General features: G+C 36.5%; 2 protein-coding genes across 4 annotated transcripts; one reads left to right on the top strand and one right to left on the bottom strand.

Annotated features, from left to right (window-relative positions):
• Positions 1 to 2,059: 2,059 nt before the first annotated feature.
• LOC7471142 (uncharacterized) lies at positions 2,060 to 8,545 on the top strand. 2 transcript variants are annotated; one of them, XM_002303004.4, is made up of 10 exons: positions 2,077 to 2,477; positions 3,500 to 3,835; positions 4,076 to 4,148; positions 4,301 to 4,413; positions 4,845 to 4,929; positions 5,112 to 5,184; positions 6,125 to 6,180; positions 7,402 to 7,467; positions 7,982 to 8,047; positions 8,118 to 8,545. In XM_002303004.4, exons 1-10 carry the CDS (start codon positions 2,317 to 2,319, stop codon positions 8,196 to 8,198), a joined length of 1,110 nt encoding a protein of 369 aa, XP_002303040.2. In that variant the 5' UTR covers positions 2,077 to 2,316; the 3' UTR covers positions 8,199 to 8,545. The 2 variants fall into 2 exon arrangements, with proteins under 2 accessions (XP_052306236.1, XP_002303040.2); XM_052450276.1 differs by lacking the exon at positions 3,500 to 3,835 and having other exon boundaries at positions 2,060 to 2,477.
• A 1,082-nt stretch (positions 8,546 to 9,627) lies between these two features.
• LOC7480047 (probable LRR receptor-like serine/threonine-protein kinase At5g48740) lies at positions 9,628 to 14,594 on the bottom strand. 2 transcript variants are annotated; one of them, XM_002301750.4, is made up of 16 exons: positions 14,408 to 14,594; positions 13,755 to 14,313; positions 13,199 to 13,650; positions 12,989 to 13,106; positions 12,819 to 12,887; positions 12,668 to 12,736; positions 12,516 to 12,584; positions 12,332 to 12,403; positions 12,149 to 12,217; positions 11,839 to 12,074; positions 11,555 to 11,757; positions 11,113 to 11,239; positions 10,940 to 11,008; positions 10,511 to 10,700; positions 10,299 to 10,431; positions 9,628 to 10,129 (listed from the first exon to the last, which is right to left on the bottom strand). In XM_002301750.4, the coding sequence occupies exons 1-16, from the start codon at positions 14,529 to 14,531 to the stop codon at positions 9,917 to 9,919; spliced, it is 2,772 nt and encodes a 923-aa protein (XP_002301786.4). In that variant the 5' UTR covers positions 14,532 to 14,594; the 3' UTR covers positions 9,628 to 9,916. The 2 variants fall into 2 exon arrangements, with proteins under 2 accessions (XP_002301786.4, XP_024450289.2); XM_024594521.2 differs by having other exon boundaries at positions 13,755 to 14,307.
• Between the last annotated feature and the right edge of the window lie 485 nt (positions 14,595 to 15,079).

Raw genomic sequence — 15,079 nt, 5'->3', positions numbered from 1 at the left:
TACTGCGCAAAAACTACGTTTCAAACTCAATTTTTTAGTAACCCCGTAGCATAAAACGCAATTTTATTTATTATCAAATACTTTACTATATTTATTTCACCACAAACACAAAAGCCAGCAGAAAAGAAACACAACCTTAATTAATTTCAGTGACCGCCGGTCCAAGACAAAAATAATGATAAGTGTAAATAACTTGGAAAAATTAGAGAAATTTATATTGATGAGACGAAGGAGCTATGCATATTTTTGTATATTAAGGTTTTGCATCAAGCAATCAATTATATTTATTCGAGATTATTATATACTTTAGTATGCAAATTTTTTATTTTTTCTATTTGTTAGGGCTGTGAAAAAGCAGAGAAGATTAAGTCAATATGAGTTTTTTTTTTTTTTTATTGACAAGTAGTCTTTTATTTTCATTTTTCTTAATTTGAATAATTTTTTATTATTATCCTGTTATCTTAATTTTAATTTTATTTAAATTTGTACAAATATTGAATACATAAAAATGCTAAATGGACACTTAGCTTTTAAAATTAGAAACACTTAATTGATAAGTTTTTAAAAGTAAGAACACTTAATTAGAAAAATAAAAACACTTACTCTTAAATACAAAAATAAAAATGTAAATACTTAATTAAAAATAAAAGTGAAATATTCATGCATAATTATTTTGTACATTAGCATGCTAATATGTAAATCAATTGGTCACGCCAACATGTATAATGGATAAAATTTAACAATTTTTTTTATTTATTAAATAAAAAAATTGCACATTCAAATAGATATATATAAAAAAACAAATAAAAAAAATAAAAAATTCCACACATTATACAAAAACCCAACCTAACCTCTGTATTTAAAGAGAATTTTACTAGATAATAGATTTTCCCTTCTTTTCTTTTCCCTCCGCCGCCATAACCTCTCTCTCAAATATATCAAAGAATTCATCTCTATCTAAACCTAATCTTTTGAATTCCAAGAAGGGTTTGAAGAAATAAGTAAGTATCATGACTCCCTTTTCTGTTGTTTTTGAATGGTGATTAAACATCATATCTTCAGTAGCTTTTGAATTGGTGAATATTCAGTACATGGATGATAACATGTGGGTTAAAAACAATCTGAATCGCTTCTGAAGTTCTAGCTGCAGTAAAGTCTATGAAACCTTATAAAACTCCCTGGCCAGATGGATCCTTGACAATATTCTTTCGAGCTGGTTCCTGCCCTTCAAACTTAACTGAGACATTCCTTTTCCTAATTCCCTAGGACGATGTCCCTGCATGTAAAAAGCAGTTAAGACCTGTAAGTCTTTGTAACGTCAGCTACAAAATTCTCACTGAAGTGCTGGAGGAACCTATCAGAATTCTCACCATGCCTTTTCTTGGACTTGAATTTATCCTTGTTGTTCATGAATATTTATTCGAGGCTTTTCATGTGTCTAACTACAACATATCAGTATCCAACTAAATGCTCTCCATTATAAATCCTTTTCAAGGTGCTTTTATTGCTGGCCGTTCTGCTCATGATAATATTGCCACGGCACAAGAGCTTATGCACTCCATTCGCAACTCAAAGAAGAGACATGGCAACTTAGCTATCAGAATTAATTTGGCTAAGGCATATGATAGGGTGGATTGGAGTATCTTGCGTGAAACCTTGTCTGATTTTGGGTTCCCTTCCAGCATTATTCATCGTATTATCTTGTCTTGTGTCTCAGAATCTTTTATTTATATATATCATATCCAAATTTTTATTCAATATATGTCTTGGTTTGCTACGAATATTTTTTCACATAAATAAAGCATTATGATTATGGAAGATATTTAAATTTTATGTGGTTTATAATTATTCTAGTTAAATGAAAAATGACATGGGAAAATATGATATCACAAGATTTTTTCTTTTTTTAAGTCAAAAGGTCTTCAAATCACCTTATAATTATGAAAAATAAATTAGCTAGCAGGTTTGAGTGATGAGATACTTTGGCATTTTATCAAATTATTTCTTTCCTTTTCTTAATTCTGCATTTTGTTAAAGTTTTAAAATATATCCAAACATTTTGTTGGCCAAGAAGACAAGATTCTCTTTTACTCGAGGATCTTGAATAATTTTATGTTTTTGACGAGAACTTGGAAGGAACTTTTCAAGCATAGAATATCCCTATTTATTATTCTCTCTTTGACCTCAACCATTCATACATGGCCTCATTGGACCCAAAAACTTCCTCATATCCCCCCAAAGCCCCGTCCAAACTGATCTCCAACTCGGCTAGTAAGAGGCAGCAGCAGCTGCCATTTGTCTTGGCTCTACGGTAAGATGGCATTGATGTCAGTTTTAACACACGGGTCATCCTTAAACCTCCCTAAACCTGCTCCCAGATGCTTCAGTCCAAGTCGACGAGCACGAGCTCTAGTACTGAACCACTCAAGGTCTGGTCACAAAGTTTTCTTTTGTAACAGGGGACCCTCAGCTTTCAGGTAACTTCCATCTGCTTCTTTCTCGCTACTTGTTCTTGGTTTTTGCTCAACAAAGAAAATAGGAAGCTTTGGTTTCAGTGGCTGCTTTCTTTAGCATCCTTTAATGATTAAGTTGCTTCTCAATGTAATGTTCATCACTAAGTTTCCAAGCTAACTGGTTTTTCTTCTCTGGTTCAACCACGTGGACTATGAGTAATTTGATCATTTCCAAAAGTTTTGATTTCTGGTTCAGATTACTTTTTGTCTAATGATAAAGGGTTTATTTTTTCAAAAAAAAGAGTGATTAATGTACTGGATAACAATAAAATCAGACATGTATAGTTAACTGCATTGTGTTGTGCATGGATTATTCTTTATCGGGCACTAAGATGTCCTAACACTCTGTTTGTTAGGAGGGATTGAGGGAACGGTGGATGAGAGGGGAGGGATTGAGTATTCTTCGTTTGGTGAGAAGGATAAGCACCCAAAGAAGGAAAGGAGGGATCCCTCCTCCAATCCTTCCAATATGGGATGATTGTCTCCTATCCTTCCATTTCTTTGTGATTTTCAATGATTTCGATTTTGATGGGTTGGCTGTCATCCGTCCCTTATCTTTTAGTTAAATAACTAGATGGATGGGAAGCCATCCACCCTTTCTCCTCCCCATCTTTCCACTTTATCCAATCCATGCTTCTCCGCAACCAACAAGTATAGCCTAAAGGTTGTTAATTTTGATAGGAAAATGAAATACATCTCACCAATCTGTGATGTCAACAAATTTGCAAACATTTATTAATCCAGAAATGTGGTACTTTGATGTAAAAAATCGCAAACATTGTTGTCTCTGACGCTGATTGGAGGCAGTAACTATCCCTGACTGACAAATCCAACTTTTAACAATGGTGAAAAAAGAATGAAAAGAGAAAACCTTTCTCATTAAAATGCTGCTCCGTTTGGTTCATTTCCTGCTCCAGCACTTGGTCATCGTTGTTCAATTACAGCTTGGTGCTTAATTATAATTTGCCGTGCATCTCTTGTCATAGGATTAGAAGATTTCAGAGTAAAGATTCGAGAAATTATGAGGCTGCAAAAGATACTCAAGGTGACCTGGATTTACCTTCTGATGAGGCAGTTGTAAATAAAAAAAATGAACCAACTTCTACGGGAAGTTCATTTCTCTTGATATTAGCAATCGTGTTGGGTGTCGCTGCAATTTTTACAATCATGTCAGTTGGCCTTAAGCAGTCTAGTACAGGATCTTTCTTTGGAGTTCAATTTCTGGCTGAAGGTTCCCCCTCACCAGTCATGGCTGCATCCCCTATTGGTTTTACTTTCAAAGCTTTTGGATACAGAATCATTCTTCCTGAATATGCTCCAGGGTATGCTATCATTCTGTCACTACTATTTTGACTGCAGTTTGTCAGAATAAACTGCACTCACATCGAATTCAATCATCTTCCTAACTTTTTTCCGTGGTCTGTACATATATCTTCACAGCATGCAAGTGCTTAGATTTTCTCATATTCATGCAAAAAGAGAGAACTAGACAGCATTGCATCCCTATGTGTATATTTCATCTGGCATTCTTCTTAAGAATATCCTAGAATGGCACATTGCAGATGCGTTTACTTTTGGTTGCTCATGGCTGCTGGTTGTGGACTTTTCATCAGTGAAGAGGCTTTAAATATATGGGTCTGTCCCATCTACTGGTACTTCTGTTTCGGCGACTCATTGCTTACATAGATCTTTTGTATTTTTAGGATTTCAGTTCAGTACTATTAGTCTTTTATAGTCCTATTTTTTTATTTATAGTTTTTCCAATCAGTTTCTTGCTTATGATTTAGGTAGGCATAACTTTGTCGCGGATGCTGTCTTTGGATGGCACATGGCAATCATTTGCTGGTTCTTTCTCCAGAAATGCTCCATATATTATATCAACGGTTCTATGGGTATACTGGTTAGTGGCATAACCAACTTTGTTCATTGGCACTTCATATGTCATTGTTATACAACCAGTTGTATATCAGAGACTACCATTTTGGAAAGTGAATTTCCCTGTAGACATTTCTTTTATCTTGAACTGATATTTTCTGGAGGCTAATGAAAGCTTACACTTTAATGCTCACTTAAGGCATGGCATAATTAGAGTACCTTGAGCCTTAAATAACGTAAGGCTAAATTTCCAAGTGAGCTTTGGCTGTCAGTTTGCTCAATGTCTATGAATGATATTAGTAATTTTAAGTAGGAGCCTAAAACACACAAGTTAATAAGGTTTTATGATTGTTGATAAGTCATTCCTTGTTTCCTTTTGAGCCTTCTTTGCTTTGAATTCCTAATATTTATATCAATAATTTCTTGGTAAACCTTTTGCCGGAACCTGATCTTCAGGGGGGTATGCATCAGTGATATGATACCGTTCTACCTGGGGAAGCTTTTCAAGCAAAGTGGTGCATCTGATGATGTTTGTTCAAAGGTATGCTGTTGTTGATTGCTATTTGTTTGTTAATGGACATGCATGCATGCATGCAAAAAAAAAAATGCTTAGATACTCAAGTTAATCAGCACTAGGCCTCTCTAATACATTTACAGCTACACAGTCTTCTATAACTGCAATATATGATCTGTGCATATATTTTACATCGATGGTGGCTATAGTTGGGCATCAGTGAAGAGAAGGTGTTGAGCATTACAAGTGTTGTGCAAAAATATGGCAATCTCGTGGGTGTTGGTAAGTTATATGAATTTGGTTACTGTTTTTCATCTGCATGTATTCTGAATCTTTTATTTTTCATATAAATGAATGGTCTTATCAGTTGACGGTTAATAATGTATGTTAACTTGTGCAAATGTTCTCAATGTCAACAGATATGCGTTCTTTTATTCACTCTGCTCTTCATTTTTATGACATAATTTAGTTGGATGTTAAATAATTTTCAAACACTTTAGCTTATTGCTGCCAATTGGGTGTTACACTGTGTTGGACTGCAACGCATGCATATGGATGGCAAGATTTGTGTAATCTATGTTAAAAACCTGTTTGGTACTTTGTTGTTTTCTGTTTTCAGAATTTTGGAATAGGATTAAAAAAAGAGAATTGAAGAATAGAGGTAGAAAAACTAACAATTATGGACATCCAAAAGAGATGTTAGAACTTAGTATGTTCTATGAAAATCTGAAAACCATTTTAAAAAAATAGAAAATAAAAAAACAGAGAACAGCAAAATACAATGTACAGAAAATTTGATGTTGGCACTTTTTCAGAAGATAAGAGCTTGTGACCGTGTGATGAGATCATCTTGCATTCTACCCCCTGAAATTCTTTTATGGCGTCATGTACTTCATCTCAGTCGTCAGCAACACGTTTCTTACCTGTTTGTTGTTTCTTCCACACATTTCCTCATGTTCCTATGTCTGGAGACCTCTTTTTCCTCTGAACTTCAATACCCTATGCCGCCTGACATGCTTTCAATATACAAGCTTTAAAAGGCTCACTGGTTGTACTCTTTAATCTTATGTAATTTGCTAAAGATAGATGCAATTGCTGGCTCATCTTGGTAATGGTAAGCATATTTACTTGATTTGTTCAATTTTATCATGTTTGCATGAGTTGCTGCGCATGCTTTAAATTGAATCACCTTTTCTGATGCTTCTGGCATTATGATCTGCAGTTGAGCGGTTTTCTCTTGGAGCACGAAATCCCACAGCTTTCTTAGCGGGGACAATGGTGAGTCATAGTCACTTGGATGTTAAACTGCATAACTTGAAATTTTTTTTCTTTTTCGTTTCATGGGTACTATTTTATATACATCAGCACTACCAAGCTTTAGTTCAACTCATTTTAGGTGTTTCGTTGACTTCACTTCAGTCTTCATTTACGAATTCAATCCATGCTGCTTTCTGATCTGTTAGCAACAGTGAGCTTGTTGAGAGGATTGACATTCTTTTTTAAGCCAACTGCTTAGTGGCTCTAAAAGCAGATTTGATGACTGGTGAACTTAAGACAATATACTTTTGTTTTTGTTTCTCAAAACCTGAAGTGTACGTAAAGTGCCAATCTCAGACTTGATATGAAAAGCACTAGACATACCTGCACATTTAATGTAGTAAACAGCAGTTCAGATGAAGTGAAAGGGAACAGATTCTTAGTGCACCGAGCAACCTTAGGTACTATTGTGGACTACTTGTTACTTGAATACTTGAGAAAATTTCTTGGATGTGCCACATTCACATGCTATTTTTATTCCTCAGAAATACTTTGCACCCGTTTGCTATCCCACAAGTTATAAGGTTCACACAATCCTACCCATGTTAGAAATTGAACCAAGTTTCTGGATACTAATAAACCCTCTCTTATTGCTCTGATATCTGAGAATCTTGCTAACTTGTGTTAGCATTTACCATCTTGTTTACACGGATATGGATCAAGAAATCACTGCCTAGATCAATGGCAATGATCTTTTATAAGAGAGGACTATAGTAAATATGAAGGCAGTATAATAAAGTTAAACGCTGTCATCCTTCCCTTTATTTTAACACAACTTGATATTGCGTTCAGCGAAAAAAATGTCTGTCAAAATGCTCCGTTGTAAAAACTAATGAAGTGCGCTTATTCTCTTCCTTAGAGCTGGAGCTTGAGTGTAGGATTTGATTCAGTTTTGTTCTTTGGGTTGTGGAAACGAACAATCAAATAAAGAAAATCAACTGAAGTTTAGAAACTAATATTATAAATTAATAAAAGAACTTCAGTGTGAAAAAAAATTTATTCATATATAACCGAATATGTGGTGAAGATATTTCTGATGATCACGATAATTCATATGCTGCATAATTATGTTGGCATAACTGTTCTTTATCACTATCCAAATGAGGTTTATATATCATATATCTTTTTCGGCTTCTTATTGTTCTGAGTTTCTCTGTTATTGTGATTCGCTATCAAATACAGGGTGTATCTCCAGAGTGCTTTTTTACTGGAGTTTGTTGTGGTGGCTTGATCACTCTTCCACTTCAGGTGAATCTAGTATATCCACATATTTTCATGCATGGATGTATTATATGACCTTCAAATGTGTTCTGTGTCTGAATGACCTTCCAAACATTATTATTATTCAGCACCTGCTAGATGTATCTCATGTACTGACTACTGTGTACCTTGAAATACAGAAAACTCCATTCCTGTGTACGATTGGTATGGTTCTATGTGTTAATATCCTGTTAATGATCAATAACTACAAAGGTATTAGTAACCATGGGAGTATGGTGGGCAGATTGACTTGCTGATCAGCTGTTTCGTCTTGCTTGTTTTCTGGCACTTGATTACTGTACTACAGATTTCTTGACTTTCAATAGTCGGAATTTCTCACCTAGTTATCAAAATCTCTGATGCATTTTTCCATCAATATTCTCCGCTTTGGGTGTTTATTTCCTTCTCAGTTATAAATTATGATGCCGATAGTTAGTAAGTTGGTAACATCTGGTTAGTTGGATTGCTAATTCCATCTGTTATCTTTGTTTTCTGAGCTCAGCTCGGGATTGGATTTCTATTGAGGGAGCGCCCCATGTTTGCCCTTGCCACGGTTGCAACAGTTGTGGTAAACAAAATACCTTCGTTTTAAGTTCTGATTTTGTACACACCTGTATCTGACATGCAACATCATGCAGGGAGTCTGGACTGTGTTTCCATATGTTACGGCTGCTTCAACAGCATTATTCTTTTACCTGAAACGTCGCTATTCTACATAGTTATGCTCAAATTTGTCCGCCATATGGTTCTGAAGTTACGAAATGATAAAGCTATCATATTCTTATGTTCACCAGCACTGCTAATCATACCTGGATGGTTTGCAATTTTCTGTTGAAAACCATCCTTAAGTTTTCCTTGTTATGCCTCTGCTATATTTATATTATATAAAACTATTTCCAGGACAAGTTTAGATATAGACAAGATTATTTGATGTACAAAATAGTTGATAGCCAATTTTAATTTCCTCTTGTAAGGGATTCTTCACTGCTTCTGTCACAATTTGGACTCACAGATCATTGTAATCACTAGTCAATTCAAAAGAAATAATATTCATTGTGAGCCTTAAGTTGCACGCATTAAAGTATATTTAATCTACAGGGCTCTGGCAGATGAGTATGTCATTGCTTCTTAAACGCAATTTAATCAACTGGGCTGAGCGTAGTTGGTTTGGATATTCCTCTAAACCTCTTGCGGCAGCTTGTCTGCAAGAAAATGCATTAGAAAAACATATGCCACTTGCTGCAGCTTGTCTTGCATGGTTCTTCCATTATCGGTTCCCCAGGAACAATGAGATTGCTGTAATCTGAATCTGAACAAGGATGTTGGTCTTGGCTTAACTTGCTGTATGATTTCCCATATTTGCTTGAGGTACATGACTTGCTGGAAGACTATTAAATTTCGAAGGCATAAAAAGAAGCTCTTTAGCAACTTTAGTGTTTATGTAATTGATGTCAAATACTTCTATCAACAAGAATTCACTGAGCATTATAACAGGATACCAAGGATGACATCGATTCTGTCAGAAAGGTGTAAATTTATCAGCTGCCTTGAGATGAGTGCTCTTGCTCACTTTTGTTGCTCATAGAATTTAGAGGGGAGAACTCGATGTCCTTCCTCCAACACTTTCCCAAAAAAGCGAAAATTGAATTCAGTGTCTGGCTATTTCCTTTAGAATTTCTCATGATTTTTCCAGGACAATCTCGTGGCTTTCATTAGCATGGCTATTTCATACAATATTGTAGTTTGTCTGTCTCCTTCGGAGGCATTATATTACTTTCTGTAAGTGTTTCATGATTGGATTGTGGCCTTCACTGGATAGTTTAGGTTTAAGTCATCCCCATGTTCTTTGCTTTACATTCATCTCGTCATCTGCATGCATACAGCATACTCCAGAGTATTCAGTCATGTAGCTTTAAATAAGGCAATGATGTTCCAGGTATCAGCTATGGTTTCTTTTCCAATTACTCTAGAGTAGATGCAGCAGATTGTTTGCAGAGAACCAATTCATTGGAATGACCAGAAGAGTTGTGTATCCATCATCGGTAGCCAATTATTCTTTGCATCACCATGGCTGAACGATGAGAAAAGAAAAATGAAGGAAAAATATGTAGAGGTGATGTTTGGGCAATTAGTAGTGAGAACACAATATGGAAAGTGGAAATATGTGGCCTCTGTTGAGCAATCAGCTTGGCAAGTGTTACATATACGAGAGAATCTATTTCTTGCTATACATTGCATAGATACAGGTAAATTTATTAATACAAGAATTCTCCCAGAAAAACCTTCTGTTGAACAACTTAATCAAATATCATCCACAGCAACTCTTTTTAATAATATATGGACCTAAATTCTGCAAAAAGCACCTATTTACCTTCATCGTATCACAAGCATTGATAGAGTTGATAAATATGTTGTATTGCCTCAACTAGAAACCAATTTACATGTCAAAAGACGCAAGGAAGGAGAGCTGGATGCTGTAGGCTTCTTTCAGCTCTGCCAATACCTCTGCAATGGTTGGCCTCTGCGAGGCATCTCTCTCTACAGACCTTACAGCTACTATAGCTGCCTTTCTCATGCTTTCCACATCAAAAGTTCCCTTTAAGTTTTCATCCACTATTTCCAATGCTCCTGCCTGCAAGTAGGGCTTCGCCTGCAGTTCATATTGCAATGAGAAGCTGCTCACGGTAATCAGACTTCAAGGGTACAAAGGATGATTGAAGGTAAATGTCAGCGTTCAAAATTCCTAGACAAGATGTTAATAAACGTTTCCATTGTGGTATTTACTATATACACGGTAGAAGAGGAGGAGTTTTGGTTACCCATAACACCAAATTGAAGGAATCTGGAGTTCCAGAGCGACGCAATGGTTCTCGCCCGCAGATGAGTTCTAGAAGAACAACACCGAAGCTGTAGACGTCGCTTTTCTCTGTAAGCTGTTGGGTAGAATAATATCTGCACATGACATGAACAATTAGAATTAGTGAGTTTTTATCTATCAAGAATCAGCAGTTTACAATAACCAAGAACTTACTCGGGATCAAGATAGCCTGCCGTGCCCTTGACAACAGTGGTCACATGGGTAGCATCTGCCTGCATAACTTGCTTAGAAAGGCCGAAGTCACAGACCTTGGCATTCATCTCCTTGTCCAACAAAATATTGCTACACTTCACATCCCGGTGTATGATTCGTGGATCACTTGCATTGTGCAAATAGTCCAATCCTTCAGCATTAATAACAATGAAACTCTGATGAAATTTGATCTTTCTGTAGTAATTACTATATAAGATGCCTAAAGACATTCAAACTGCAAATTTCACTGTATTTTCAGTACATTCAAGGGTCTAAAGCTGCACCTTTAGTATTACTTAATCTTTCACATAACTATGAGGAAACTCAAATGTCATGTTTTTCCCTGTGACTCTTGCTTGAAGGAGAAGCATAGACATTGAATAAACATACCTTTTGCAGCATCGGCAGCAATTTTCAATCTACGAACCCAGCTTAAAGAAACTTTTTGGCTGTTTGGTCCTAGAAGGAAAGGAAATGGGTGAATTATAGGCACTGATAAGAATAAATAATGCAATAACATTTAACAGCAATTAAATAGAAAATCCCATCTCTTTATGGCATACCGTAAAGTTGATCAGCCAACGAGCCACCAGGCAGATACTCATACACTAGTATCTGCTGCTTTGATTCATGGCAAAATCCTTCCAAACAGACAAGATTCTGATGACGAACTTGTGACAAAAGATACACCTAACAAGCCAAGAAACGAGAAACAAGGTGACTGTAGACTCTTCGTTAATATAAATTTCTATGCATCATCCAACAGACAACGTAAAGAGTGAGGGGAAATTGCTGAAGTGTTTCTGGCTATGAAACACGAGGGACTCCCTCTCAAGTCTGATATGATTTCATGTCTATTACTGAGAGACACAAAACCACAGCAGTATATTTCATTTCCTTGCTTCAAAACAATTCATCAATGAGAATGAGATAGTTACCATAAAAAACATAGAGGTGCTCAGGCACACAATATGATGCTAGAGCAGAGAAGTTCAAGCAGTAAACCTCATTAATAAAAGAATCAGCTCCAAGTTGACTTTTATCGAATCGCACTTTCACTGCTACCAGTTTTCCATCTGATAGCTTTCCTAGATAAACAGATCCGAAGCTGCCACGGCCGATAACCTCCTTAAAGTTATTTGTAGCTGCTTTTATTTCTTTGTAGGAAAAGATTCTTGCAGCATTCCAATTTCGCATATCCACTGCCCCTGAGCATTGGAAGTAGATTCTCAATATAAGAATGATATTTAATGAACTTCCATATGATAGAGAAGTGAAGTTTTACTTACTTTCTGAATATGTGATTTCAGTTCTTTCTCTCCTCATGTACAATAATACTGAAAGAGAAATCACAATAAGAGCAAGTAAGGTTCCTCCAATGGCACCAAGCATGATTGCCATGTGAGTATTTTTGTCAGGCTTCTTCTTGGTAAAGATAGTAACTTGTGGAGTCTCAATAGATGGATTGGAGGAAACATCATTGCATGACAAGGTGGAGAAGGAAAGGCACAGATTCCCGGATGTCCTGCAAAACAAGTTGATGCATCAGCATGTTAAATACCACAGCAAGCAGGAAAAACAAGAACATCAATGCCATACCTGACTTCCAAACTCTCTCTGTTCAAAGATTGCGGGAGGGTACCTTGCAGTTTATTGTTTTCCAGGTTCCTGAACAGTGCAAGAAAGGAGTTTTTCTATCTAATGAATCACATGGCTGTTTCAAATCTAGAAACTAATGCTTAGTTCATTGGAGATGAATTCGACCAGAATTGGCTTGCTTACAATAGGTGAAGGTCCTCCAACTCTCCCAGGTCATCAGGAACTATTCCATCTAAGCTGTTGTTTTGCAGGTCCCTTCATGTTCAGAAGTTACAGTGTTATTGATTAAGAATGAAACTGGGTGACAAACTGACATGAAATTTTAAGTTTTAATTCAATGCTACACAGAGAGAAATTTGGAACTCACAGAATTTGAAGGCTAACCAAGTTCTCCAATTCAGTTCCAAAAGATGTTAGCTGATTGAAGCTCAGGTTCCTGGAAATTTCAGTAAAGAGACACATGTCAGGCTTTATAAAGAAACAAAACATGGGCTTTTCTTAATACGTAAGCATGCATACAGCTTCTCAAGATGCTGGAGGCTTCCTAAGTTCTGTATCTCTCCAGCAAGTGACGTGTTGTGCAAATCCCTGAAGCACATTGCCAAGGAATGAGAAATGGAGTAAAAAGAAGTGAAATCAAATGAAAACAACAGGAAGAGTCAGGGTTTACAGTGTTTTAAGATCCAACAAGTCACCAAAAGTAGGACTAATTGACCTCAGATTTATGTCTGAAAGCTCCCTAAGAAAATCACAGAGAGATTGGAAATGGAGATGGCATGTGTTAATAGATCTCAAGGGGAAATTAAAATCGAATATAAATTGCTTTAAATATGAACCCACAGTGATGTAACTATGCTTCCTTCGCATCCAATATGTTCCCACATTGTCGGCGAGCACGGATCATCCTCCCACCCGAGATCCAAGCCAGTAGACTGCTGAATGACCTGAAGTGCTGACACTGCAGCAGAATTCAACAACCAAGAGAGAAAGAAGAGTCAATTCTATCCAAGTAACTGGGATCATTAAGGACGCATTTACAAGGAATGAGACCTGTAGTTGAGGAAGATTCTAATGGAATATCAACAATCTCATACACCTCAATAGCATTGATTTGTGGATAGAAGCTGATGCTTTTCATTGTGATATTCAAGTTCTCGATTCCTTTTTGAGTCAAGTGTAGAGCACTGGCTTCTGACATTTTGACATGATAATTTGACTGCACTACATCTCCATTAACCAAGACATCAAAAGATGGAGAGGCAGGAACAATTCCGGCAAAGTAGAGTATAATGTAGTAGTCCCCGAGTGCATCAAGAGGAAGGTTATAAGTTAAGACATCTGTTCGCGCAAGAACTCTTGCAGTCTGAAGAACAGCAGGAGGAGGACTCTCAATGACACTTGACAAATTGAAGCCAAGTAAAAAATTGAATCCAGATGACACATGAAAGGGCGTGTAGCTTTGATCAGCATCCCAGATACGGTCATAAGGATCCAAAGGGTACCTGTTTTAGAGTCAAGAACAAAGAATCACAGACCTTGTAGTACAAAGCACTGAACATATTTATCAAGGAACGAGGAGAAGAGGATGGTATTGAAAGGTTGTTACCGCAAGGACTCATTATAACCACTATTGATGCGGTAAGCCTTCCTGAGAGACTTATTTGGGAAATCCCTCATGCCAGTATGGTAAGCTCCTCGAGGAAGTGGTCGTACTTCAAGTGATGAAATAACAGGAGATCCACCATGTGGGACAGAATGTAAACAAAAGGAAAGTGTATCTTTATAATTAACTGGCCAGACAAACTCTTCTATCCATGGATCATTACCAGTGAGGTTTACAGTACTGGTGATGGCAGTGCCAAGAGAAACAGAAAAGACCGGAGGTTTTCCAAGTCTGTCATAATTCTTGTACACAAATCGAGCTCTAACTAGAACCATGCTGGATGACACGTTCTTCTTCACTGGTAGTTTATAACACTTCGGACTTTTGTCATCTGGGAAAAACCTCAGGGGGGAATTGGAGGAGGATGTGCCCTCAATGTAATCAATGCTTGTTGTTTTGCCTGAGCTAATGTATGCACCATCTGAGACCCAGGAGATGTTGGATGCATCAACGTAACCCGTAGTTCCACCACAAGATAAGCTCAAGAAACCGAAACCTGTGTCTGCACATATAGATATTACACAAGCAGATTTAATTTACGTAGAATCATCGTACTATATAAAACATTCGTATGGCAATAAGACTGGCCACAATACCATCTTGGTTACAGAAACCAACAGTCCACAGGCTACACAACAGAACGAAGCCAAGCAAGAAGCACTTGAAGGCCATAGAGCCAGAGCCAGAGCTGGACCACTCAGTAGAACCAGGACAATACATAGATTTCAAGTCTTTTCTTGGCTACCCTTTTTTATCATAATCAAAAGACAAGCAAGAAAAAGAAAAGGGAGCATCTGTATATATATATACGTATGAAAGGATAGTGTAAAGGGGTTGGTTGAAGTGGGGGATTGTGTTTCATTAGTGGGGTGGCAAATTGATGGATTAAGGACTCATGATTATTGCTTGTTAAGGATGATGATCAGTCAGAAATTTGCTTTATGCTTCTTGTTTGGGGATGGATCTATGTTTGGCTGGATCTAATTGCAAAGAGTTTTTCATCATAGAAACTATATTATTTTTAAAAACAAATACAAGGACCAAAAAAAGTTTCACATAAAAAAGCAATTTGTAAATAAAATTAAAATATATGGACTGGAATAATTTTCAGATATTATAAGAATTAATATGAAAATCCATCTGCCTATTACATTACATTATATTTTTCATTCTGTTAAACATTAAACTTTTTCCTCAAAAATTTTATTGTATTTTGTCCTCACACATCCAACATCCCAAACACTACTAGAAAACTGATGAATACAAAC

Source organism: Populus trichocarpa, chromosome 2, assembly GCF_000002775.5.
Source record: "Populus trichocarpa isolate Nisqually-1 chromosome 2, P.trichocarpa_v4.1, whole genome shotgun sequence".
Lineage (NCBI taxonomy): Eukaryota > Viridiplantae > Streptophyta > Magnoliopsida > Malpighiales > Salicaceae > Populus > Populus trichocarpa.
The sequence above is the reverse complement of the archived record's forward strand: the minus strand, read 5'-3'. Positions and strand labels throughout refer to the sequence as shown.